Source organism: Sinocyclocheilus rhinocerous, unplaced genomic scaffold (assembly GCF_001515625.1).
Source record: "Sinocyclocheilus rhinocerous isolate Xijiao unplaced genomic scaffold, SAMN03320098_v1.1 scaffold564, whole genome shotgun sequence".
Lineage (NCBI taxonomy): Eukaryota > Metazoa > Chordata > Actinopteri > Cypriniformes > Cyprinidae > Sinocyclocheilus > Sinocyclocheilus rhinocerous.
This window is the reverse complement of record NW_015645070.1, coordinates 1,674,987-1,702,294: the sequence shown is the minus strand read 5'-3', so window position 1 is coordinate 1,702,294 and position 27,308 is coordinate 1,674,987. Positions and strand designations below refer to the sequence as shown.

Below are 27,308 nucleotides of genomic sequence, written 5' to 3'. Positions count from 1 at the left end.
TATATATCGTGCATATATATCTATATATGAAATATATATATATACATATATATATATATATAATAAAATCTGTACCTTAAATGTTCTGTCTTCTGATGTTGAGATGAGAAGATTAACGTCCCATGGACAGAACTCTCTCATCTTTATGGGCTGGTCAATCACAGTCTGGGTAACGGAATGTTCTACATGCAGACTTTGTTCGGCGTTTCATCTGGAGATGGGTCAAAAAAGGCATTTGTTTCCTTTGTACTGTTTCAGCATAACTGCTTTTGTTTTCGATTCACTCAGTCAAAATCGTGTGTATCTTATTTCATACCTCTGCATTCAATAGAAACACTCTGGAGCCGGAGCATGCGGCCATTTTTGCGTTCAGTGGACACACTGACAGATGCAGCACCCTGCCGAGCAATGTGCCAACAACTCTACCTGAGGCAATTCCACCTGGAACACAGATGTCATGTTTGGGAGATGGGACAAAAAAGTGATTGACAGAGAATATATTCCAGAGCAGATCATTCTTAGTTGTCACAGATTTATATGCTCTGCAGACGAGCAGAATTTTTCAGTCTGTTTCTGAATCAAGGTCTTTGCATGCGTTATTACCGTCTTTGATCTGTGTGTAGCAGCGATCAATGTCCCAGACAATAACATAATCTTCAGAAGCACTACAGAGGTGGAGACGATCTCTCACCATCCCAAAAGCCATGGCAGACACATCACCATGGTGACCAGTGAGTTCCAAAGGAGGCTACAGGAAACATTAAAATTAGATTTAAATGTTAACTTAAATTGTTTAATGCTGTGCAACAATGTAGTCCTATTAAATGTTACAAATGATGGCACACAATTTACTGTTATATTGAATGGCTATATTAACTATTTTTATCCCCAGAAATGAAAGAAATTCATTAGTTTGGTATTGATGGTACTTGCCTTTATGCATAATTCATGGTAAAAAATTTGGAAATTAAATGTGAAAATATATTTATGATCACAAATTTTAATGTTAGGTGCAATTAATTGCAGCAAAATATGTGAATAATTGGTTACTTTTTCAGTCAGTTGACAATAATTATATATATTTGTTTATTGAAAATAGATATAGGTAAACAAAGACATCCAGGTTGTTGTTTTCATAAATTCTTATATTCTTGTCCTGCCATGGGACAGCACAGTGAGAAGGACAGCAGGCCAGCTGCAGGTGGGACACTGGCTTGTTGCAAGTTAGAGAGAACCTCTCAGTAAAATACTGCACTGAGGTCACAGCAGCCATGGAGATCCCAATAGTCCCCTGTAACAACACACAATGAGAAAGTCTTAAATGTTTAGCGGGGCAAGATGACATCTAACTGGCCCAGTTAAAGGGCACATTCCATGAATACAGTGAACAATGGTGCCATGAGATTTTTTAAAGTATCAGCGGATAAGATAGCCACTATATTATAAAAGTGGATAAATATTTTTATATATTGTTTTCAATTTATGGGACTAGCATGTTTATTAATAACTGTACACTAGCAAACTGGTCGCAAACTAGCTATCCTCTAAGAGACAGTTTAAATGAAGACGTCTGAAGGTTACGCACCTGCTTTTACAGACCATCTGTTGAAAACTAACAGTTAGCCCTACACTGTTTTAGTTTTAGGCTGTGTTTTGTGGAAAGTGCCAATGACATCAGCTGCAAAGTATTTTGTTCATCACCTGGAACTAAAATGTAATGCTTTTTAAGTATTGCAAATGTAACCCATATATAATTATACTGTATGTGTAGTTAGTAAATAAAATTCCAGTTTTTGGCCTGTGACCCAAGCAGCTTTTGCGTCCTTGTTGCTTTGGAAACGGAAGCCTTTCCGGGACGGCACACTAGCTAAGGTGTGTGGCAAAGTCACTAAAGTCTTGTACTGTTGGTTTGCTGGCTTAGACGACTTTATTTGTTTGTTTATTTATTTATTTTTTGAGTACAGTGTAATGCGAAAAGAGTACATGCTGACACGATATACTAGAATTGTGGAAGTTTTGTGTCTCTGGCTTATTGTAGAGATAATGTCATGTCTATAAAAACAATAAATGTTGTTAAAGTCTGATATAAAGACAAATACCTGACTGGCTGATTTTACTTGGATGCATCCGTATTATTCGTAGCGCAGCAGATTTGTTCTCTAGTTTATTATTTACACAAACTCCGACTAACCTAGGGCACGTAATTCATTTTCTATGCAACGATACCCTCTGGTGGTAAACTGCAGTCAGTCAGTCTGAATGTACATTGAAATTGATATATACAACATATACACTGAATATGATAAATAATAAAAATAAATAATGGAAGCAGTAAGAAGTCGTCGACGATGAACAGGTTATAGTTTGTTCTTGTACAGAATATATAGATTTTAGGTTATTGTATAATCCAAGCTCATTACAAAAATCCTTATAAAATGGTATAGATTTAGACACTATACATTTGTGAATATAAAAATGATAAGTTTTAGCATGTTGTCAATGCTTTTTATTTTGTTCACAATAACAAACGACGTCTTTAACAGTCAAATATAAAGGGTGCAATTCGACAATCATAAAACAAAGACACAATCACTGTTCTATTGTTTTACTTAAAAAAAAAATCTGAAATTTCTTCAACCCTAAAATTGTCTTTAATCCTATATTAAATGTTACAAATGCTACGTTTTCACCAACAAACGATCTGCGAGTTCACGCCCACATCTGCCTTCCGCCAATGAGTCGCAGTCCAACACACTTAGCTATCCAATCATAAACGGGTAATATACATATGCATCTATTTGGAAACGTCCCTTGTCCTAACCGACCAATCAGTCTTTCGCTTCAGTCAGTCAATCAACTCTCCCCGCCCAGATTTTTTGACAGAACGGAAGCCGAGATGGGCCAAACCAGCCCATCCGGATAACAGAGACAAACTTGGCAGCGAGCGGATGAACTGGTCGGATCTTTGTTCTTCACAGACAGACTATCAACCTCTTTATAGTTTTGCGTATCGTCACTTATATGTCTCACATTTATATCAAGATTATATAGAATACTCCTTCCCTGTGCACGCAGCTTCAGCACAGGCATATGCTTTTTGAGCTAGCATATTTTCCTAGTGTTTTTAGTTCATTCTTCCCCCCACCGACGAGGTTTTATTGGACCAAGATAGGCGGCGCGGGCACCAAGATGTCGAACCGGATGGTGTGCAGAGAAGCGAGCCACGCCGGCAGCTGGTACACGGCCTCAGGTAGAGCCAGAGACCCGAGAGCAGCCCGGGCCTGAGGTCCGGTGTGCTGCTTACACCAGTGTGTGTGTCTGGTAGTGTCTCAAAACCTAGTGACTTGCCTATCTGGACAGCATTTTTGGGACGTTCAGCACGCTCAAAAATGCTGCCTAGGTAGGCAGCTCACTTTGTTTTTAGACAGAGCCTGTGCGATCAGCTGGGAATTATTAAATAGCTGTGCCTAAAATGGGTTAAAGACCACAGGGCGAGTTTCTTCATAATTTGTACCTTTTTCTGAACATACGGTCTTTTAAAAACTAATTAACTTTATTTAAAATGTGAACTAAAACATTAGCTTTATTTTGTTAGAAAATCACTTTAAAGGGATTTAATTCTGCTCAGCAATTAATCTAAATCTACAAAAAAGTGGGCCTCGGTCATGAAATGTTATTTAATTTGTCTTGGCATTTAGAAGATTATTTAATGAATTACTTTAAATGTTAAAAATGTTTTTGTATATTTTTTTCTGTTTTTCATTGAGCAGACAGAAAACATTTGCATTTAAATTCAAGGGCCATTATTTAAATCGACCGCACTGTGTGTGTGTGTGTCTCATATTTGCATGTTGTTGTTGTTTTTTTTGTGTGTGTGTTTCTATTGTAAATGTTTAGCTTTAGTGTGTGTAATAGCAGCTGAGAACAAAACAGGCCAACAGTTAGCTGGTTAGCCTATAGCCGGTGTGTGTGAATCTCTCCTACACGCCAACTACACAGACTAATACCACAGATTAATATACCATCCACGCTAATTTTACCCAGCCATACTTTACTGGATGAGTAAATCCAGATAGATTAACTTCTGTCGCAATTCAGAAGGCTGGATTTACTCTGCTAACGGCTAAAGCTATTTGATGAAGTTCATATGACAGCTGTACACAACAGCTGTGTTTTCATACATATTAAAACAATGTTTTTCTTTAATATTGATGTCTGGTAAATGCTGTGTTCATTGTTATATCGGTCAGCATTTATGTGCAGTTCCATTCCAGTAAATACAGTGAGCACAGTCAGCACATGAAAGTCTTTAGAGGGCCGGTGCTGTTTTTTTCCTCTCATGCAGTAACAAAGGATGCATGACAAAAGCCCAGTGCTGCACACACACACACTAGATCACATATTTTTACACCGTAGAGAAGTCAGTCTTGGCTTTTACTTGATGATCTGTGTTTAGTAAGCTGTCACTATCTTTAGAGCTTTTGTTTTGTTCAAAACACACATTTTTGAGTGTTATATGCATATGAAGAAGGCAAAGCAAGTCTCCAGCAAATAATGTATGATGTAATGTGTTGGAAAAAAGTCTGGCGAGTCCATACATGTATAAACATGCCTTTGTCTTCAGTTACAGTTTTCAGATCATGACTACTTATTATTAATCTGGCAGTGATAACACTGGCCAGTTAGTTAGGAGTGTGTCAGTTGGACAAATTGTACGACAATGTCAATGAATAATGATTATTTTATACATAATATTATAAAAATATATTATAATATTAGATTTTTGATATACTGCTATATTGGTATTCTTCATATATTAGACTCATATATTGACCATGTCTCACCTGACTGCTCTTTGGAATATCATTAGTGATGTAATGGTATGATTCATTACAGTGTAGAGATTTGATTAACAACTGCTAAAATTTGACCAAATTGGTTGTATTCTAATTATTCCTTTTTCACAATCAGCTGAAGTTCATCTGTTCACTGGTTCTCAAAACTGTTATCTTGTCCTGTCAGACTCTGATAAGAAAGTAATTAGAACTGGGACAATGGCACTGTCTGAGGCTGAAATATTGCTGGAATCAACATTCAAGACAGCCATTTCACCTATTGCGTCATTGTTTGTTTGACTGATTTATATTTAGAAGAGAAATCCACAGATGAATTCTTCATTATAAGATCTTTTAGCATGTTGCGGTACTGAGGTGATACTACAATGAATAAATATTTATTTTTGTCAGCATTACAGTAATACGATTTTTTTGTTTTGCATTCTGCCAATAGAAATTAGGGAGGAAAATGTGCTTAATGCCAATTAAATAGGCCTACATATTCAAAGTGCTGTTTTTAAAACTGCAAAAGAGAAAATGTATTCTTTTGAGTCTACATGAACATTTATTTTCCACAATATTTGTCCTGAAAATAATCCATAAAAATCATTACTCTAAAATAGGCTTCATTTTCTTGATTTCTGTAAATATTGCAGAAATGTATAATGAATATGGTCTTTGTCATGTTTTAGATTATAAAGCGTGACTTGTAATGCTCTAAAATATTTTTTTACGTAGTGAAAATGATACTGTACAAACTACATCTGTAAGACATTCAAAAAATCTTCCCAGCTGAAGTGCCAAAGTTGTAAAATTATGTCTGCATTTCTCATATTTGCTAATGACATTTTTCTCTGTCTTTGCGATTAGGATCCCAGCTTAACGCACAACTCGAGGGCTGGTTATCTCAAGCACAACCTACAGCCGGTCCAGCTAGAGCCATAATAGCACCGTATGTGGAGTGAAAGCAGACAAACATCTTTTTTTTTTTCTTTCTTTCTTCCGTTTCAGCTGTCTTTCTGCATTCTTAAACCACTGTCTTTTGCAGGCACGCTGGCTACACTTACTGCGGCGCGTGTGCCGCCCACGCCTACAAGCAGGTGGACCCCTCCATCACGTAAGTGTCTCTCCTGAGCTTCTTTAAATTCTCTTGAAGTAGCCGTAATATTGAGTGTGCCGTGGGGAGAGAGGTAACTGCAGCGCTCTCTTATTCATCAGTCGGAGGGTGTTCATTCTTGGCCCCTCTCACCATGTGCCACTGTCTCGCTGTGCCCTCTCCCCCGCCGAGGTCTACAGAACGCCACTGTACGACCTGAGGATCGACCAGAAGGGTAAGGAATCTCATTTTCTCCCTTGGCAGGATTAAATGCTGATTGAATAACAATGCACAGAAAGGTGTCGCCCAGATTGTTTTTTATGTCTGGCTCATTTGCTCTCAAACTGAGCTTTGCAGAAGAGATTGCAAAATTTTCAAATTGTAAATGACTAAATTTGTTATTATATAATGAATGTGCAACAAAGTAATGTGAGAGATGGTCTTTTATTTGATGGTGTTCATATTAATGAGGTTTTGTGTAATTATAATTAGAACTCCTCAATGCAAAACACAAGGGCTTTAATTCCCACTGCCCCATCTCTTTCTCTGGCAGTTTACGCTGATCTGTGGAAAACAGGCATGTTTGAAAGGATGAGTCTGCAGACAGACGAAGAGGAACACAGCATTGAGATGCACCTGCCTTATACCGCTAAAGCCATGGAGAGGTAACAACCAAATAATGAATATCTACATCTTGACTGTTAAGGGAACAGTTCACCCAGACATGGAAATTCTGTAATCATTTACTCAACGTAATGTTGTTGTTAAACCTGTATGACTCTCTTTCTTCTGTGGAACACAAAAGAAGATACTTTACAAAACATCTCAGTGTTTTTTTTTTTCTCTCCAGTGAAAGTCAAAGGTGGTTCAGTGTTGTTTTGCACCCTATTGTCTTCCATTATGTGCACAAAAAAAGTTCTTCAAAATATCAAAAGCATTCTTGTGTTCCACTGTAGAAAATCATTCATACAGGTTTGGGACATCAAGCGCTATCCACTGAATACCTTGGAATCTGGGAAGACTCTATGCTTGAACCATTTAAAAAAAAACAATACCATTAAAAAGTTTGGGGTCTTTTTAAAAACTTTTTTTTTAATAAGTTAATACTTAGAATTTAATATTTAAATTGATTAAACATGACAGTAAAGACTTTTACATTGTTACAAAAATCTATATTTCAAATAAATTATTTTTTTAACTGTCTATTCATCAAAGAATCTTGAAAAAGCCACTAAAATATTAATACCGTTTTTTTTTTTAAACATTGATAATAATAAATGTTTGAGCACTTAATCAGGATATTAGCATGATTTCGGAAGGATCATGTGACACGAAAGACTGGAGAAATGGCTGCTGAAAATTCAGCTTTGTCATAACAGGAATGAATTGTGGTACTTAAATATAACACAGTTCTTCTTAATTGTAATAATATTTCACAGTATTACTGTTTTTTTAAGTACTGTTTCTAAGTAAATGTAACCTTGGTGAGCATTAGAGACTTCTTTCAAAAACATAAAATCTTACAGACGAGACCTAACATTTTTAAACTTTAGTTTATATAACTTTTATTTAGGAAATAAAGCGCAAATGCAAGTGGCTTCTCTGAAGGAACCAAGATCATAGGTGTTGCTTGCAAAGTCTTATCTTTTGCTTTTTAACCTTGTGTCAGTGTTGCACTATAGCAAAAGGATATATGATATAGCCCTTTGTGGTTTCCTCTAATTATCTTATGTAGTCTCTCTATAAGACATACACATCCTTGTGTAGGACACAGTCTGCACAGGGAAAAAATGTAAATGTAAAGAAAAGGAAGAAGGATATATCAAGGTTTCACCTCATCTCTATGCCGAGGTCATGAGCAGCGCTATTGACCCATAGTCGCACTCTCATGCTCATTCATCTCTGCCAGATCCACTAATTATGTTGTCAGGATCTGTTTACCTAGTGTGGTGCCTCTAATTAGTTTGCCGTGATGGATGTTCTGTTGTTTTTGTTGTTGTTGTGTTTTATTTTTTATCTATGTTTTTTTTTTTTATATTAATGCAGGAGCCACCAACCGCTTCTATTATTCCATTAAAATATTACAATATGTGGGCATAGAAAAGTTAACATCCTCTCAATTTGTTTGATTAGACATCTGGGTAATTTTTTTTCACAAGCAAACCAATTAGTTGCTGAGCAACTATAATATTTCTAAATGCTTTCAGCATTTTATATTTTTTTTTGCACCACATTTTATTCTCACACCTCTGCAATTTGGGAAAATGAAAACCTTTGTCGAGCTATTGATTTGACATGGGCATGGATTTTAATGAGTGATGCAAACTACTTTGACAATTTAGAATATTTATAAACATGCAAATGTCAAATCTTCATCTGGGAATTGACAAATGATTCTGTTTTGTGCTTTGTTTTTCAAAAACAGCCATAAAGATGAGTTCAGCATCGTCCCTGTGCTGGTGGGAGCTCTGAGTGAATCTAAAGAGCAGGAATATGGCAAGCTGCTTAGCAAATACCTGGCTGACCCTTCTAATCTTTTCATCATCTCTTCTGACTTCTGCCACTGGGGTTTGTGTCCACTCACACACTTTAATTTTTAGTCAAAAAAACGGAAAATAGTTAGTATCAATTATAGTTAGTAATCGGTGAAGAATTTCCTGTTTGTTGAAATGAGATGTAGTGCTGACATGATCTTGTCAACAGTAAATCTACTAGGGTTTGCACCGATTAGTGGTTTAGTTCTGACACTAGTCAACACTTTGGATTTGTTGATTAATCACACGACTTTCAGTAGTTTTTGAATGCTTAACATCAGTTTTTTTTGTCATTAACTTTTTATTCACTATGCATCAATTTTCCTATATACACGTAACCGTGTGTGCATATTTATGCATATAATACAAAAAACACTTAACACAAACTGTATATAATTGCCAAGGCCTTAGAGAACAAATGAAAAATATCTCTGTCTCTCTTTCTCTATATAATTTCCAGTAATCGTAGTGTAAAGGCATGGCATTGGCTTGATACTTTACTTGGAATTATGCAAATTAAAAAAAAAATTGTGAACCATTCTAAATCAAGTGTCACTCAAATTAATGATAACGAAAGCAGCATGAATCTAGTAAAGAAGATATACATGCTTTCCCTTCGGCATCACAGACATTCTCTCCACTCTCACACTCTCCATCAATGTGCTAGACTTGCCAGAAACACAGGCTGCCTACTGTGCCTACATAGGCAGCTGACTTCAATGGCAGCATTCTAATTGAAATAAACCTCATAAGGGGGTGTTTTGGAATGCTCTAAATAGGTAGGAACCCATACAAATATCCCTTTTGGTTTTTATGTGCCGCCTCTGGTTAATTGATTAAGTTGAACCTTTTTTGTCTATTCTGCAGGTCAACGTTTCCGTTACACCTACTTCGATGAAAGTCAAGGGGAGATCTACAGATCTATCGAGCACCTTGACAAAATGGTAAACCTGTTTCTATCCCCCGTTTCTTCTGGTAACTCACTTTATGTCTTGACATATGAGGTTTACATGCAAGTAGCCCATTCTGGTTTGGGATACACAATGTGCTAATCCTATCGGTGGTTCTAGAAAAAAAGGTTTTTCTCCAAGCTAAAGAGTCATTGTTATGGTTACTGTGCCATGGAAGTCGGCGATTCAAAGAACAGCTTTAATACTTTCCACCCATGACAGTCTGTCAAATAGCAGATGTTCTTAGCAACCCAAACCTCATTAAAGGCTTACCAACTGGGCAAAGTACTTTTGCCTCTGTAGGGTAATTTAATGGACAAGGATCGCGTTTGATCTGGAGCTCCTTCTATGAAATATCCATTCATTATTGTGTTACTGAAAATCCATCTTGCTTTTGGAAAGTTGAATATTTTATATCAAGATGTTGTGCTGTGCAATTAAACTACACCAGATGTCAAATGCAACATTAGAGTCATAAATAAAACAAAAATAAAAATGACATCATTATTAACGCCAACAATGGGAAAGCTTTGTTGATGTCAGTGAAATGTATGCATGTTAATTTCCTTTTTTTTTTTTTTTAGGGAATGGGAATTATAGAACAGTTGGACCCCATCTCCTTTAGCAATTATTTAAAGAAATATCATAATACTATTTGTGGTCGCCATCCCATCGGCGTTCTTCTAAATGTAAGTACCTTCATATGAACGACTTCATGAATTTCCCCCTGGACATTACATTTAGCAAACCGCTGTCGACTCAATAAAGCAAAAGCAAAATAATGCAAATAATGGCTAGTCCGTAAGCATGGTAATTAGCCTAGCACTTAACTTTCGCAGAGCTTTTATTAATGCCCCCCCAACTAATGTCTTGCCAACTTCCCGCTCTTTCATTATGAAGCTTTTAAGATTACAGTTGTCAGTCTAAAAGCATCTCTTTAGAGTTGACTCTCCATTGATTCTCCTCACTCCATCAGGCTGTGGCGGAACTGAAAAAGAATGGCGTAGACATGAACTTCTCTTTCCTAAACTATGCGCAGTCGAGCCAGTGCCGAAACTGGTCGGACAGCTCTGTGAGTTACGCTGCTGGAACTCTCGTCGTTCATTGAGGTGAACTTTCCCAGGAACCGCAGAGCCTCCTAGAAGACCCCAGCCCCTCTCACCCGTGTCCCCATCCTCCCTCGCCTCTACTATAGGAAGGACATATGAAGCTTGTTGCAGCTGGGAATCCTCATACATACCCCGAATCCAGATGTAACGTTAGATACTAACCTCCTCTTCCTACTGCTTTCCCTGTACCCCGTTTTCCATGTGAGGCAACTTGGATGATGCTATAGCTTGAAGTAAGTTTTTTGGGTGTTGCAAGGTCAGTTTTTTGGTGGTGTTTTTTTCCTTGTTTGTTGGGAGGGGAGGGCAAAATCCACTTTTGACCCTCCAAGGACGTTAGATGTCCGAAGAGCCCTTGTGTAATTTAAAAGCAAGACACATTTAAAGTTTAAATAAAAGAAATAAAACCATCGACATTGCAGTCTTTTTGCAAGTCTGCATATATAATCTACATAACGTCTCACCTAATGATAAATGAGACAAAGGAAGTTGACAGACTGCAACATGCTATGTCCATGTACACCCTGAGAATTGTAGTAATAGCTACTGCGTTGGTCCTGTTGTAGTTTTTAAAGGGCTACACAATACCCACTAACCCTCAACTGTTCTGGATATACCAAAAAAGAGTTTTTCTCTCATCTAATCTTTTATTGTAGTCAAATTAAAGTTTTTTTTTCTGATTCTTATATTCTGTTCTGTTTATTTTCCCTTTGTGATCACCATTATTTAGCTTTCTAGTTTTACTATGCGTTTGACATATAATCTCAAACTGTGTGGAAGCATATAGTAGTGTTTGAAGTCCACAGGAAGTGCAGTACAGTTCAGACTGCCTCAAAATGGCTGTTCTATCCCTTCAATCCCAAAACTTTTAAATCGTGAGGGGGGATTTATTTTGGTTATTCTGAAACAATTTTATTTTCTCATGCAAGTTAGCAGCCATGTTTAACAGCTGACTAGTAGTTAGTGATGCACACCCGTATCGAGGAAACGCCGGAGGTGGATTTTCTGAACGGCATAGGCATTTTGTCTGGCTTTTCTCCTTAACTCACCTACTCCCAAAGAGCACAATGCAGCAAGATTTTTCCTGGGTAACCATCGGAAGGAAAACGGCAAGGCTCCTGTACATCCCCATCAAGGTTTGAATGTCTCAAACCAAATCCTCAAACAGAAAACAGACAAAGCATGTCACACCATGCAGATGTGCCTTGGGTCAGTGTTAAACATGTTTTTTTTTTTTGGTCCTGTGCTTTCCACCCTTGTCCCCACCCTTCATTTACCCACTAAAAAGACTTGATTTAATCTGTTGAATCAGTTTTCGCCGTTTTCAAAGTAGGGGAAGAGATTCATTGGTTTCACCCAGCACAACACCTGTTCTTGTACTGTTAGAATTGTTTCAATTTTTTTTTAAAATTATTATTCTAACTATTATTGTGTAGAAATGAACCGTTCACACGTTGTCAAACCGATGTCGAAATTAATTGATGCGCTCCTTAACGGAGTCATTTTTGAATCTCAGGTTACATTGAAGCATTACAAAATTCTCACCAGATATGACAAGGGTCATGGCTGATGTTGCAAAGAAACAATAAAGTGTAATGACAAACGTTACTGTGCTGTGGTTTCTTGTGTTATTGTTTGCGATTCCTGTGTTTGTGACATGTTTACGAGCAGTTGGTGAGTTATTGGAGTCGGAGTTGGCCAAGATTAATTAAAAATGCCATGTATTACAACACGAGTCTTGTGCTTTTCTCCCAAGATGTAGTCTCTCTGCCATTTCTTTTCTAATTGAAGGATTGCGGAATCATGGATATGTAAGTTTAAACCACATTCTATTCTGTAGTAAGCAAAATATACGAAATATGTAAGTTGAAAGGTCTTTTGGGCAGTAAAAGCAATCCTCAACATGTTTCCCAGTCATTATGAGGATATTATTGAATTTTGCATTTTTGCAACATATCTGCAAATGTAACCATTCTTGACAAGTAATTGTAGAAAATTACTTAAAAAAAAATGTAAATACTTTTATTAAGCAAGGACACATTCAATTGATCAGAAGCGACAGTAAAGACATTTATAAATATATTTTTATTCAAAATAAATGCTGTTCTTTTGAACTTTTGCACAACTGTTTTCAACACCGATAATACTGTAAAGCTGCTTTGCAACGATTGGTATCGTGAAAAGCGCTATACAAATAAACTTGAATTGAATTGAATAAATGTTGAGCAGCAAATCGGCATATCAGAATGATTTCTGAAGGATCATGTGACACTGAAGGCTGGAGTAATGATGCTGAACATTCAGCCTTGCCATCACAGGAATAAATTACATTACAAATCAATTAAAGTAGAAAACAGTTATTTTAATTGTAATAATGTTTCACAATATTACATTTTTCACTGTATTTTTGATCAAATAAATGCAACCTTGGTGAGCATTAGAGACTTATTTCAAAAACATTAAAAAATTCTTACCAACCCCCACACCTTTGAATGGTACTGTGAAGGCTTAAAATAATAAAAGCGGACACATATGAAATACTTTTCCTGAATTGATTTTGCAGACGTACTTTTATATTGAAAGCAGACCTGTCATGCACTGCTTAGCCAGCCTCATGCAATCGTCACATTATCGTGCATGTATTCTAAATAGGAAGAGCACGCATGGCAGACCAGTTACCTTTTAATTTTGTGTGCTATGCAGCAAAATTCCTGTGGGGTGAAAACTTCCTATTTATTCTTGGTTTATTTATTTAGTTGGATGATGACTGCTGTAGCTATCAAAGGTTCATAAAACAATACCAGGCCCCTTATGGACGTAGATTTTTATGATTTTGACTGAAGCAGGGGCTGAGGAAATTAATACTTGTTTTATGTGCCATTCATTTTTTTCAGGTATTAGGTGGCATTTGTTTTGTGTAACTAGTACCTTCAAACTACAGCTCATACAATTGTTTTTCACTTTTTCGAATTATTTTTCCTTTTCTTTGACCCTTCTTTGAAATTTGATTTGTGATTAGAATTTATTCTGTATTAAAACTTTCACATATTTAAGTTTTTTTTTTTTCAAGACAGGGAACAAGAGATGGAGGTTCCCATTAATTGGCCCAGCTCAACAAATATCACTTCATCAATCTGTTCTCTTTAGCAGCGTTGACATTTCAAATCTCCTGAGCCATTTCAGGTTGCAGTGAACACATTCGAGTGAAGTGAACATTGTTGAGAATTCGTTTGGACAGAGGTGTCAGCTGTGGTGACTGCAAGTTTCTACTCCAGAAATGACTGCAGTGTTGGTCCCAAGCTTACATCATGTTCTGAAACAAAATGGGAAACTCGTTAATTGGGTTCATCTGTTTTGAAATTCAAATGCTGGTCTAATTGTTAATTGTTTTCATTTTTGCAGAGCAGGTAAATATGCTTTTAGAAAACAATGTCAATCAAAATTAAGTAGCTTAAAATTCACTGCTGCTTTTTAAAATTGAAATAATGCTAAAGGGTTATTTTTATACATCAATTTATCAGTAGTCAGGCTGTAAAATTGTATTCTTTTAAGCGTTTCCTTGGAAACATAATTGGAAGACTGGGATTTTTTGAGCACCCTGTTGTTTTAAGTGACTTTTATTGAGTGACTGCTTTTTACCGGGGACAAACACTGAACGGTTATTGGTAATATGGATAAATGGTGCAAGGGGAAATACTTCCTGCTGTTTGATGAAGTTCTCTACATACACAGCACTCATGCATTCATCAGCATTCTCAGCGGGTGCTCCCTTAATTGCAGGAAACAACCTGTTGTGAGCTATAGACGTAGAAACGTGCTTTTCTGAAAGTCAACTGAATTCATCATACAATAATTAGGGATGTATGATTTGGAAATACTTTTCCCGCAATTTGTAAATTGTCTGAACTTGATTATGCCAAAGTGTTTAGGGAAATAAACCTGAAGAAACCTCCTGGTGAACCTCTTTTTGAAAAGGGTCGTTATCTGAGAAACTCACAAGATGGAACACATAAGTACACATAAAATGTATATTTTATAAATATTATTTTTTTACAAAAAAAATAATCTTAAGTACTGTTATCTCAATATTAATATTAAATAATATATAATAATTAAAGATATTTAACTGTGAAGTTCCTTTAGTGCACATTTGAGGAACCTTCAAAATGTGCCTAAAGTTTCCCCAAATGGTTCTGCCAGTGTGGAAATGTAAGGAAACCCAAACGGTGCCTGAAATATCTTTATTTTTACAGTCTGAGAGGAGATTTCCTTTAGAAAAGTATTAATATTTGTGCCAAAACAAGCATAAAAGAAAAAAACCACCCATTTGCCTTCCGGAAATATGATGATACTCAAAAGAATTAGCCCTTTCTCCTATTTTCTCATGCTTCGATTTGTGTAAACAGGTTGATGAAAGAAAGACAGACTGGATTACTGCTCTTGTAAAATACTGAGAAACTAATTTCTCTGTTCACCTTTCCAAACATTAATTCACAGAATGAAGCAGGTAAACATCAGCACGCTCCTTAGGTGGCCAAAAAAAGCCAAGGCTCGCCGAGTTGCACAAAAAACAGACATGCTTGTGTTTTTAGACCAATTTGTCATATGAAAGCTGATGCTCCCCACCAGTGCATTAGTGGAAAAAAAAATCTCAATATGTCAAAAGGGAAATCTCTTTGAAAAAGGCATTCTCACATTTCAGAAGGGTGCAAGCTGTAGCACAGGATTCGGCTCTCCCTCTGCTTTTGGGGAGGAGCTGCTCTATAGGCGCTGTGTTTGCAGAACTCTGGTGAGGGGTTAAAAGGGGAGATACAGCATTAGACTCACCCAAACCTGGTCTGGAACTGGACAGAATGTCGACCTCCATGCATTGCCAGGAGCTCCTCGTGCAGGGCCTGAGCGTGGCGATGATCTTGGGTGGGGTAATGCACTTTATATGTCTAATGAAGTCTCACGCTGCCTATGGCCGCTACGTGGACACCTCGGGCAGCTCCATGATGGTGCCTGCAAGGCTCGCCTGGTTCCTCCAGGAGCTTCCCGCTCTGCTGGTGCCCCTGATTTTGATGCTGACCACGGATGGAAACAATGGCACTGGGAGAAACCTGATGCTCTGGACCTTCTGCCTGCACTACTTCCAGAGGTAAGTCGTGTGAATGATGGGAAGATTGTTGGTGGGGCTGAAGAATAATTCAAATTGTTATTAAACACTTAATAATATGGTAATTTAACATCTTAAAATGAAAGATCACTAGTATAAAATGCAGATCGGCCAGAGAAAGTGGATCATAGCCACTTTATAATGACATGGCATGATATCACAGCATTTTTGTTACCATTTACCAGTGTTGGGCTAGTTACTCAAAGAATGTAATATATTACTCATTACTAGTTACTCCTTTCAAAAGTAATATTGTTACTTTACTTATTACTTTCTGGCAACAGTAATTAGTTACACTATAACTTTTTCTTCACGCCCCACAGAAATTGTTACTGTGTATCTTTGACATAAAATTCCTCTAGAATGTTACTAACAACACATTTCTGCCTCATCATTTGACCAAAATCCATTGGATCGCAGTCAGAAGTTATTACAAACACTCAATAGTGATTGATAGTGACATTCAAGTAGAAGTGTTATATTAATCTCATTAATTGTCATGTGTAGCTTGAAGCTAATTGTAATTTCTCTGTTACCCATATACGATTATACTTCATTATGTATTTTATCAAATCACATAAGTTTGTAAGAAGCTGTTTAATTTTCCAAAAATATTTTTCATTATAGTAATATAACATTATAGCCACAACTTACACAACAGTGTTCAGATCATCTTTTTTCCTGACAAAGTCAATATAATGCATTAATATTTCTATCTGCTGAATGTAAGCTTCCATATTCCATATTCCAAGCTTGCCTGCTGCACTGGGGACATCACATGCATGTGCGAGTCGTGAAAATTATGAAAATAAATCTTAGAATTATTTGATTGTTGGATTTTAAATCAGGGTTGAGACATCAAAAGTAACTAAGCTGTTTTATGGATGGTAACTGTAATATTATTACTGAAATCGTATTAGTAATTAGTTACACTACTAGTTACTGCAAAAAGTAATATTATTACAGTAACTAGTTACTGCCCAACACTGCCATTTACAGTGCTTGTTTATTTAGTATGCAGTGAACCCAAGTTCAGCTACGCCATTTCACAAACCTGGATGTGTTACCTAGCTCACCCAGAACAAATGAGGAAAAAAAATACCCTTAATCCGAAGACAAAAGGGAACACACTGGGTGGAATGTTCTAGATTCCTGTTTCTTTAGACAATCCTGCTGTGCTGACAAATAATCAAGGCTGCAGAAATGTAACAGCAGAATTTTATTCATATTTCAGTTGAGTAATTACACATAACCGGGCCAGAAGCAGGTGAATAAAGTGAGAAATGTTTGAATAATTCAACAGAAGCATGATCTGGACAAAACACAGCAGGTTTGGGAACAGGTGTTGAATTACAAAGACACATACAGTAGGCCTAATAACAGTGGAAGTGTAATGTACTGTGGGCAGATGACCAAGAGATGGTATTTGATATGTATCAACATTCTGGTTTCCAGGAGCTGCATCTACTCCCTGCTGACCAACGGGCGGCCGTATCCGCTTAACATCATGCTGTTAGGGATGGTGTTTTGCTCTATTAATGGCTTCCTGCAGGCACACTATCTGCTGCACTGTGCTACATATCACAATACATGGTTTTCTGAGGCCTGTTTACTAGCCGGTAAAACTTGTTTACTGAAAGAATTCGTATAATTCAGGGTTGTGTGCTATTCAAAATTGAATTGAGCATTTAAATTGAGGTGTTTAATTGTCAATTGAATTTGTGTTTAAGTAGAAATAAATGGAAGGTACAGTCAAAGAAATTCATACAGGATATGAACAGATATATTCATACTTTAGTATGAACTACTGCTGTTTATCTTATAAAATCTGTTAGTATGGCTGTATTAATTGTTATAACAGTACTGACCTTTTTACTACCATCAAAGAGAAATATATTGAATCAAACCGAGATAAAATTCTACATAGGGAATTCTACATAGGTAATAAATATGCATATACTGAATAAAAATCTTTTGTTGGACTAATGAAATTAATTAAATTTGTTGAACAGTTCATTTCAAAGTCCAACTTGTGAATTGAAAAGGAGATAATTCTTAAATTCAGAATTTTGCTCAACCTTTCTTATATATTTTAGAATTTATTCAATTAAAAAAATTAGCATGTTAATGCCGAATAGCTGCACTTAAATAAAGGTTCCAAAAGTTTTTTTTTTGCAGCAACTTCATAGAATCATTTTTGGAACTTTAACATTTGGAACCTTACAGTGAACAGTTCTTAAAAATAGCCTAAATCTTTATTTTCAAAAGTGTAGAGTATTGGAGCTTATCGTTTGGAGCAAATTTCTTTAGAGGACTTGCTTAATATAAAGTTGTACATGTTTATATAATGATTTTAAAAATATTTTTCTAGGTCTGATAATATTTTTCATAGGAATGGGAATCAATATTCACAGTGACCACATTCTTCGCAGCCTGAGAAAACCTGGAGAAATTTCCTATAAAATCCCGAGAGGTAGAGATATTTCAGGGTCTTTTTAATGTTAGCAGCACTCATCATTTATTGTATTTATCTCAGTCTCTGTAAGCAAACTGCAATTAGCTGGACTGAATAAATGCTAAGCTGATTTATGTGTTTGTTTAAACTGCAGGTGGTTTGTTTGAGTATGTGTCTGGAGCTAATTTTTTTGGGGAGATTGTAGAGTGGCTGGGCTACGCTGTTGCTACCTGGTCTTTACCCACATTTGCCTTTGCTTTTTTCACAATTTGCTTCATAGGCCCGAGAGCCTATCACCATCACAGGTAAACTAAAAACACCTTGTAAAATTAATATTACTTATAAATTAGAAAATTACTTACATCATTTTTCATCTGGTATATCATTAATTCAGTAAACTGGGTTTTGAGAGTACAATGCAGTGATGCACTAAAAAAAGTGTTAGAAAAATAGATGTGGTTTCTCTAATGTTTTCCAGGTTCTATAATGAGAAGTTCGAAGATTTCCCCAGATCAAGAAGATCTCTCATACCCTTCATCTTCTAAAGAGCCATGACAGATAAATGGAGTTTTGTTCTGATAGGAGGAAAGAATTCAACTTCTCAGTTGCTACGATTTACACCTGTACTTTTGGTTTGTTTTCATTACCTGATTTAGCATGCTGCAGGAAAGGTTCTACAATTTATGTCTTGAGCATAATGGTTTTGACATTCTGTATGATAATGGATTAATCACAACAGAACACTTTACTACAACTTAGTCTTTTTTATCATTTGTACAGTATGTTATTGCAGTTGTTAGTGAATTTGTGTGTAACTGTGTGTAATTTTTAAATATTTTCTCGTATTGCAGCTTAATATGCAGACAGAACTATAAGTAGGCTTATTTGTCCAAAAGGTGTAAACATTGTGTGACTATGTGGTGCTGTTACAACATGAGCATTTTAACTAGTTTGTCACAACATGGTGGGGTTGGGATTATCTGTTTGCTTAACAGTAAAAATAGCCTAATCAGAAATTTGCTATTTAATTGTGGTGATGCTAACAATGCAGTATTTCACTTCATATTTTAAGTAAAAAAAATGATTTAAGAAATTGGTTTTAAGATAATCCTTTTCATCAAGGAAAGAAGAATAGAAAATTAAAATTTTGTTTCATAAGGCATAAAAGTGTGTCGGTAGACTTTTTGGAGAAGCAAAGTTTGTGAAAAACAAAGCCGGTGCCATCAGAAAGTGCACTATCAAAAACTGTAAACAAGCAGAAAGAGCTGTACCATTGCCGTCAATGGCATCATAAAAGGCGAAAACATTTGGAGGAATTCACAGCGTGCAAAGACATTTACCTCACTCCTTAGGCCTCCATCGTGGACAAATTTGTGTCTAATTCCTATAAAAACCGTTGATTTCCGATTTGTGAACGGGTCGTTTTTTGATTTGAATCAGTGGAAACGGTTCATAAAACCTGTCTGAGTGATTCACTCACGAAACTGAATCCGTCAGAAGAGGTCACGCCTGTTTGACCCCTTATTTACACTGCACACGTCTGCGGCGCATTACGGCTCCGAAGAGGTTTTGTTACGTCCTCCACGCCGTGCCAACCCACACCAGAAGCGCATCAGAAGGCAGCAGTAGGCTGAATTTAATATACACATCTAAAAGCCAAATGCATTTAATACGCTGTTTATATTAATTGAGTTTAAACGTGAATATGTCTGAAAGATTGTGTAACTGTACTGTGATAAAAGAGGATCACAATGCTGAAAAAACACTTTCAGTATAGGCTAACTACGTTTGGATTTGAAATCAAAATAATGAATAAATGTTGTGCTTGTGGTAAACAGCCGCGGATCAGGAGTGGACTGCAGTCGCGTCCTGTGTGAAAGCACAATGAGTCTGTGCTGCTTCTGCACCGCATACGTAACGCAGACGGAGTATGTGTGAAACAGGCGTCAGTCCCGAGACACGTTTGATTTGTAATGAACGTAAAATTACTGAGTGAACTGATAGCAAGTGCATTTGAAGTGAACCGAACATTTGACTGATGGAGCTTAAATATACTTTAATAGCCAAATTAACAGCAGGAATGTTAACATACTGGAAGGATTAAGGACTACACCTAGTGTGGAGAACTCTATCTACAAAATACACACCCGTTGTTCTTTCTTACAATAGATAATTTCCTTCAGAGTAGATACTTCTATGTGGTAATTTAGCAGATGTTTTTATCCTTACCAGAAACATTAGCCTCGGAGCTACCTGGAGATGTGTTCCTTTCTCAAAGGCACATGGCACAATGAAGATGACTCAGGCAGGGTCCAAAATTAAACTTTTTGTCATACATGTCAAATTCAGGTGAACTGAGAAAATGTACCTACCAAAACCTTTAAACTTTATTTTGCTTAATTTAAAACCTGTCCTTATGACGACAGATTTTTCTGCTTGCATATTTGCAAAAAGTGCAGTTAACTGAGACTCTTGCAGCATCATATAAGAAATGAGACAGTCTGCAACTCTCTGTGTTCCTCATATTTTGGTTTTGGTAGTTTAATGTCAGTAATATTTAACATGTATGTTGCCACATTGAGTTATATTGAAGAAAAAGTCTTAGAAAAACATTTGATTATAAAATACATCAAACCTACAAGCTTTATTCAATGCACAGCTCTTCATTCATCAAAATTCAATTGATATCCTTAATTATATATTTTACATCAAGAACAAAATTAGCCATCTCGACCGCCACATTCAAAGCATTGAGCTTGGCAGAAAATGAATGTAATATTCTGGGCTGATTGTCAGTGTTTTCCAGGGAAACAGGAGAGAAAGTGTGGTAAACTGTATTTAGAAGGGTCTTCTCCAGGTTGGATCTGTCCTCCACCAGGCCACAGCCACAGGTTTTCGAGTATATATCTGTGACCCAGCGATGAGCATATGTCAGGTCAATGAGACAGTCCTGTCCATCATGCTCTAAGGAAAGAGCCACAGATTGCAGGGAGTTGCAGAATGCCTCAACTGCCATGAGGAACTCAGACTGAGAGACGCACAGAGCTGCAGGTGTTGTTGCGGCTTTGGACTGATTCTGTGAAGTAAGTGACAAAAAAATTTAATATAGCAGAAATTACAGGTACACCAATGGCATGTGCATTTTAATGTTGAGATGATTTGTTTGGTCATAGCTCCCCTAATAGTCATTTTAAATAGGTTTGAGCAGATTTGCCACTAATTAATAAATGTTAAACAACATTAATTGAAATAAGTTTAATTTTGTGAGGGCTGGTCTGAATATAATCTGAGCCAATTATTGCGATTAAGATTCATTAAACCATATACAATTTTTAAATAACCTTTGACTAATATGGCCTCAAAATGATTTAAAATTAATAATAATAAAAAAAGGAAAAACAGTAAATGTCTGCACACTAATTTTTTTTTAAATTCCAACCAAGAGCAACGTTTGACCAGTTATGAAGGCTTAACTGGATAAAATGTTCACGCTTGGTTGTAATAAAGATTTCTAGAGCTTTAATTTCAGTGTGCGGACATCTGTTGTGTATTGTTGTTTTTGGATTTTGGATGTGCACAGCACACTTTTTTGATCAAAATTATTTATCACAAAATTGGGGATGATCCAACAAAAGCTGTGAGGTATCAAAAAAAAAAAAAAAAAATCAAACTAGAAAGGTTTAAAAGTCTAGTCAGGTAGAAATGTGGCACTTGGCAAGCCTTGAAAATAAATTTCACAGTTAATACCTCTGAAAAAGGAATGCATAATGCATGAATCTTTTCATAAAATTCTGACAAGTGGAACTTTACAGTATAATCAATACTGTAGAAATACAACTGAATGGGATGTTTAACTCAGTGGAATAGAATACCATGTGTTTGATGTGGGTGGCCAGCAGCGTCTCTGTGCAGCCTCCTCCAAGCAGGGCGTAGGGCTCCCTCAGAGTCAGTCGCAACACATGTTCTGCTCTTTGGCATGTCATCTGTCCAACAAATGGAACAAATGTTCATCATATGAGAGAAGTAAAAGAGAGAATTTATGCAGTAAATTTGAATGAAGAAATGGAATCCAGTAAATCTGGAAAAAGTCATTCAGAAAATTGGAACAAAAATACAAGAAACAAAATAAATAGTTTGGAGAACTAACAGAGAAGGAAGTATGCACCCAAAATAAACTCAACAGAATGAGTGCGAAGACAGCACAATCAGGAATTATTAATAAAGCGGGGCAATACATTGCACATTCACGAGTTATCTGTGCTGATTTTACTGTCTATATAAAAGTAAGCATTGTAAATATTCCGATGATTTTAATGCAGCTTTTATTTGGCCATTAAGTTTCCTAAAGACTGTATCATTAGTCTAGATTCTTCCTTGTCTCATGACTCAGAGTATAAAAGCATTAAAACAGATGTTTTTAAATACAGCTAAGACAGATGTTTTAAACTTTAGCAGCAAAATGCCATTAGAGTTGGTAAGCTTCATTTTGGTGAATTATTTCAAATGATTTTTGATGATAATTTGAATTAATCAGTATATAGACTATTATATTGGTGCATTTAAATGAAAATAATTAAAATGAGTAAATTAACACATAACCATCTTTAATTTAACATTTAACAAACCTTCAGTTCTTCCAGCATAGTTTCATTTCTGTGGCAGAGAACCATGGTGCTAACAGCAGCATCTTTAGAAGGAAGGAGCTGGAGCAGCACTCTGGATCCACATGACTGGAAACAGAATCCTTTAACAATCCCGTAAGCTTCCGCCGGGACTGAAGAGTAAAGAGAAGCAACAGCCTGAGCACCTGAAATATTAAACACAGAGCCAAAATGAAATCTCTATGAATGTAGCCTGCCATGTCTTTCAATACTATTGTATCTATGCTGTTATATATTATTATGATGTTACATATTAATCAAAAAAGGCATGGCTTTAAATAAATAACAATCATAAGTACATGCATACATTATACATTACATTAACATTTAGCAGACGCTTTTATCCAAAGCGACTTACAAATGAGATACATACATACCATTCAAATATTTGGGGTCAACAAAAACACAGTAAAACAGTAATATTGTGAAATAGCATTACAATTTAAAAATATTTTAAATGTTATTTATTCCTTTGATGGCAAAGCTTTTCAGCATCATTACTCCAGTCTTCAGTGTCACATCATCCTTCAGAAATCATTCTAATATGCTGATTTGCTGCTTCTTTTTAAAATTGTAACTTTTTTTTTTTAATTTTAACATTTCTTATCAGTGTTGAAACTCGTAAAACACTTAAAAAAAGAAAGAAAAAAAGCATTTATTTGAAATAGGAATCCTTTGCAACACTTTAAATGTTTTTAGTTTTTTACTATCACTTTTGATTTGACAATTTAATTAGTCCTAACTGAAAAAGTAATAATTAAAAAATAAATAAAAAAGAACTGTGTACGCAATTTCATTTTTTTTTTTGTAGTTTAGATTTTTCCTGCCAGCATTTTCCCTGACAAAAATAATTGCATTTTTATGTATAAAATGTTGAAATTCTACTGTTATTATTGTTATTATTATTACATATTATAAATATAGTTTAAAACATAGAATTTAAATGTCTTTTTTAATTACATACAGCGGGTAAAATAAGTATTGAACGCATCACCATTTTTCTCAGTAAATATATTTCTAAAGGTGCTGTTGACATGAAATTTTCATCAGATGTCGGTATCAATCCGAATAATCCATACATACAAAGAAAACAATACAAATAAGTTCAGAAATTAAGTTCTGTGTAATAAAGTAGAATGACACAGGGAAAAAGTATTGAACACATGAAGAAAGTGAGGTGCAAAAAGGCATGGAAAGCCAAGACACCAGCTGAAATCTATCAGTAGCCTAATTAGAAAGCAATGCTGCCCCTTGTCAGTGGAAATTAATATTAGTTGGTTTAGTCCCAACTGATGGCCTATACAAAGGTGTCGATGAGGGCATTCCAGTGAAACAATGTTCCCAAACACAGCCAAGGAAACTTTCAAAGAAAGAAAGTAAAGCTGCTAGAACGGCCCAGCCAATCACCTGACATGAATCCAATAGAAAATCTATGGAAAGAACTAAAGATTAGAGTTCATAGAAGAGGCCCACAGAACCTTCAAGATTTGAAGACTGTTTGTGTGGAAGAATGGGCCAAAATCACACCTGAGCAATGCATGCGACTAGTTTCTCCATACAGGATGCATCTTGATGCTGTCAGTACCAACAAAGGTTTTTGTACAAAGTAAGTATTAAATACATTTCAGAAGTTCAATACTTTCCCCCATGTCATTCCATTCCCTGGGTCATTCCATTTTATTACACAGAACTTAATTTCTGAACTTATATGTATTGTTTTCTTTGTATGTATGGGTTACTTGGGTTGTTTCCGACATTGGTGAAAATTTCATGTCAACAGCACCTTTAGAAATATATTTACTGAGAAAAATGGTGATGTGTTCAATACTTATTTTACCCGCTGTATTTAAAATGTGTATTATGTATTTTCTTAAATTCTTTTATTTTTCATTCAATATTTTTATTTACAAAAAAAGTTTTTGCTGTTAAACCTATGTTAAACTCCATATAACGGCAATAAATTCATGTTCAATTTTATAAATATTCCTTACTGTTGTTAAACATTTACCTGTTATCTGGACAAATGGTTCGATCAGAGCAAGTCCAAGCCTCTCTATCACGGCCACTCCATGTTTCCTCAAGTAGTGATGCAGAATAGGATGTACTACTTTTTGGCAAGCAAATAATCTCACTTTGTCCTTAACAACTTGTTCCCCAAGCTTCAGGAGCTGCTGAAGGAGATCACGCTCTGGGTCCACTTCCCTATGGATCTCTAAAACCACATCTTCAAGATCAGAAATATCACCTGACAGTGATACGTTGAAAACCACTACCTTAAATGGACCAGATCCCAGTCTCTTAAGATCCACAGTCTGAAGCATCTCAGGGACATCCACCAGCAGTCCTGGGAAAACAGAAGAATTACAGAATTACAATCGCTCACAGATTGGCCCTCAATGCCGATGGTGACTGTCCTTCCAAAGCAGGTCACACCGGAAGAGTTGCAAGGGGTGGAATACAAGAAGGCCTGTGCGATCAGTGAACTGATATGCTGCGTTTTCTTGCTATTCAACATACAGGCTGGTTTGCTGGTGATCATGCCAGTGCAATGAGTGAATCACAGCTGGTCAAGTCTACTGGCACCTTACAACCACAAGAGTCTCCTTTAAGATACGTGTTGCATTCTTCCACAATGTGTTTGTATACCTTGGCTGCTGCAGCTGTTCTGAGGTTATATTTTTGAGTATTTTCAATAAGTCTAAGCATCAAAATCCCCATAAACAGCCCAGAGTCACTGTACCGTGTGGTGTGATGTTGAACAGCAGTTGAGATCATTTTGAGAAGCGGCTCAGACATATCCACTCGCTTGAGCAGGGCTGTAGAGGTTGAAGTTGTCAAGACGTGGCCTCCAACATTGTTGTGCATTTGTTTCAGTCTGCCAGTAGGTCCGTAGGCTGTACTGAGTATATTTCTCAACAGAGCCATCTTTTGGCAGATGCTACTGTTGGAAAGTGGTTCATCTGTGCACACAGCAGGCTTCTTCTTACAAATGTGAGACATACAGGTGCATCTCAATAAATTAGAATGTCATGGAAAAGTTCATTTATTTCAGTAATTCAACTCAAATTGTGAAACTCATGTATTAAATAAATTCAATACACACAGACTGTGAGTTGGTGGGTTTTTGTTAAATGTGAGCCAAAATCATCACAATTAAAAGTACCAAAGACTTAAACTACTTCAGTCTGTGTGCACTGAATTTATTTAATACACGAGTTTCACAATTTGAGTTGAATTACTGAAATAAATTAACTTTTCCACGACATTCTAATTTATTGAGATGCACCTGTACTGTGGTTTCATTCAGAGAAATTTACTGATGGTTAACGATATAGGTCAGTTACTTTTCAATAACCAGAAACGAATAGATAATGTTTAATAGTACAATATTATAGATGATTTTATTGATTGCTCAATATTAGGGAAGCATAACAACATAATCTATTTTTTTAAATCAACATCAAGATTTTAAATTTACAGAAATGCTTAAAGGAAAGACTATATCGTAGGTCCTCTAACCGGTTACCATGCATTTTTTTTTACTTGTTTTTTTTTTTTTTTGCCTTCACTAGTTCATTTTCAATGACCCTGTGGCGTGACAAATACAATTTTAAAAGTGTAACGTTAACGTAAATATTCTATGTAGCCAAGGTCATGAAAACGGCATGCATAATAATAGTAAAACAATTAGTAAAACGTTGTTTTAAAGTTTAGCATGCCACTTCGCAAATACTTTAGGTCAACTACCCATTAAAATGACTTGTTAGCATTACTGCAATCATATGAAGAATCTATGCTGATATCTATTCAAACCAAACGCAATATCTTATAAGACGTGAAGAAACGTGTAAAATGTAGCATACGAGTCTCGTAACGTCACATACCCCAAAGTTCATCTTATTGTTAAACTAACTAAACATATAAGAAAGAAAAACATTAGAAACTTAAAACCTAACGGTAAAAGCAAAGCAGATTGTCTTACACATGCTCTCATGTGCTGACCAAAACATGCCAGGTATAATGTATTTAACAACAGAAACCTATAAAACACTCATTAGATTTTAAATAGCTAAGATTATACATTGAATGCGTGACTGTAATTTTGTTTAGCTATATATTGTCACGGATGTTAAGCAATTTACTTGGAATAACGAACGCGGCTGTCTGGCAAAGTATGTAGCGTCCTACATCCGACTGCGTCTCCGTGACAACTGCACTCACCGGGGTCCTAACGTGACAGGGCAAGTTTCAAACCATCGGCGGGAGAAAATATTAAAGCGTCTTTCATAATTACTATTTTATTGTTATGGTCGAGTCGTTTTAATTAAACGTATAGATTGTATATTGTCAATTATATCTATACAACCCAGGAATATCATAAGAAAATCTTTGAGCGTCATTTTACCATCCCTTCCTGCTTTGTGTTTTTATTTTGATTTTCTACAACTTCAGTCCAACTGCATCTGTCACGAACACGTGAGTATTTCACGCTAGGGATTTGGGTTTCATCATC

General features: G+C 36.1%; 2 protein-coding genes and 2 pseudogenes across 3 annotated transcripts; 2 read left to right on the top strand and 2 right to left on the bottom strand.

Annotated features, from left to right (window-relative positions):
* Positions 1-1,273, bottom strand: part of LOC107705360 (WD repeat-containing protein 27-like) — a 52,569-nt pseudogene extending 51,296 nt beyond the window's left edge.
* A 1,610-nt stretch (positions 1,274-2,883) lies between these two features.
* On the top strand, positions 2,884-11,490 carry LOC107705412 (protein MEMO1). The gene is made up of 9 exons (XM_016508689.1): positions 2,884-3,250; positions 5,706-5,787; positions 5,884-5,952; positions 6,054-6,166; positions 6,485-6,596; positions 8,357-8,499; positions 9,333-9,409; positions 10,000-10,104; positions 10,392-11,490. The coding sequence occupies exons 1-9, from the start codon at positions 3,091-3,093 to the stop codon at positions 10,521-10,523; spliced, it is 993 nt and encodes a 330-aa protein (XP_016364175.1). The 5' UTR covers positions 2,884-3,090; the 3' UTR covers positions 10,524-11,490.
* Positions 11,491-15,285: 3,795 nt separating this feature from the next.
* Positions 15,286-19,286, top strand: LOC107705374 (3-oxo-5-alpha-steroid 4-dehydrogenase 2-like). Of its 2 annotated transcripts, none has more exons than XM_016508635.1 (5): positions 15,286-15,661; positions 17,135-17,298; positions 18,072-18,152; positions 18,289-18,439; positions 18,613-19,286. In XM_016508635.1, exons 1-5 carry the CDS (start codon positions 15,375-15,377, stop codon positions 18,677-18,679), a joined length of 750 nt encoding a protein of 249 aa, XP_016364121.1. In that variant the 5' UTR covers positions 15,286-15,374; the 3' UTR covers positions 18,680-19,286. The 2 variants fall into 2 exon arrangements, with proteins under 2 accessions (XP_016364121.1, XP_016364120.1); XM_016508634.1 differs by having other exon boundaries at positions 15,290-15,661; positions 18,051-18,152.
* A 1,343-nt stretch (positions 19,287-20,629) lies between these two features.
* Positions 20,630-25,795, bottom strand: LOC107705373 (McKusick-Kaufman/Bardet-Biedl syndromes putative chaperonin-like; annotated as a pseudogene).
* Between the last annotated feature and the right edge of the window lie 1,513 nt (positions 25,796-27,308).

Excerpts from the sequence above, each read along its gene's own strand:
- LOC107705374 (XM_016508634.1), top strand. The coding sequence starts at position 15,375 with ATGTCGACCTCCATGCATTGCCAGGAGCTCCTCGTGCAGGGCCTGAGC. Across the intron at positions 15,662-17,134 it reads TGCCTGCACTACTTCCAGAG|GAGCTGCATCTACTCCCTGC; the intron begins GTAAGTCGTGTG and ends TCTGGTTTCCAG. Across the intron at positions 18,440-18,612 it reads AGAGCCTATCACCATCACAG|GTTCTATAATGAGAAGTTCG; the intron begins GTAAACTAAAAA and ends AATGTTTTCCAG.
- LOC107705412 (XM_016508689.1), top strand. The coding sequence starts at position 3,091 with ATGCTTTTTGAGCTAGCATATTTTCCTAGTGTTTTTAGTTCATTCTTC. Across the intron at positions 5,788-5,883 it reads GCTAGAGCCATAATAGCACC|GCACGCTGGCTACACTTACT; the intron begins GTATGTGGAGTG and ends TGTCTTTTGCAG. Across the intron at positions 9,410-9,999 it reads TCGAGCACCTTGACAAAATG|GGAATGGGAATTATAGAACA; the intron begins GTAAACCTGTTT and ends TTTTTTTTTTAG.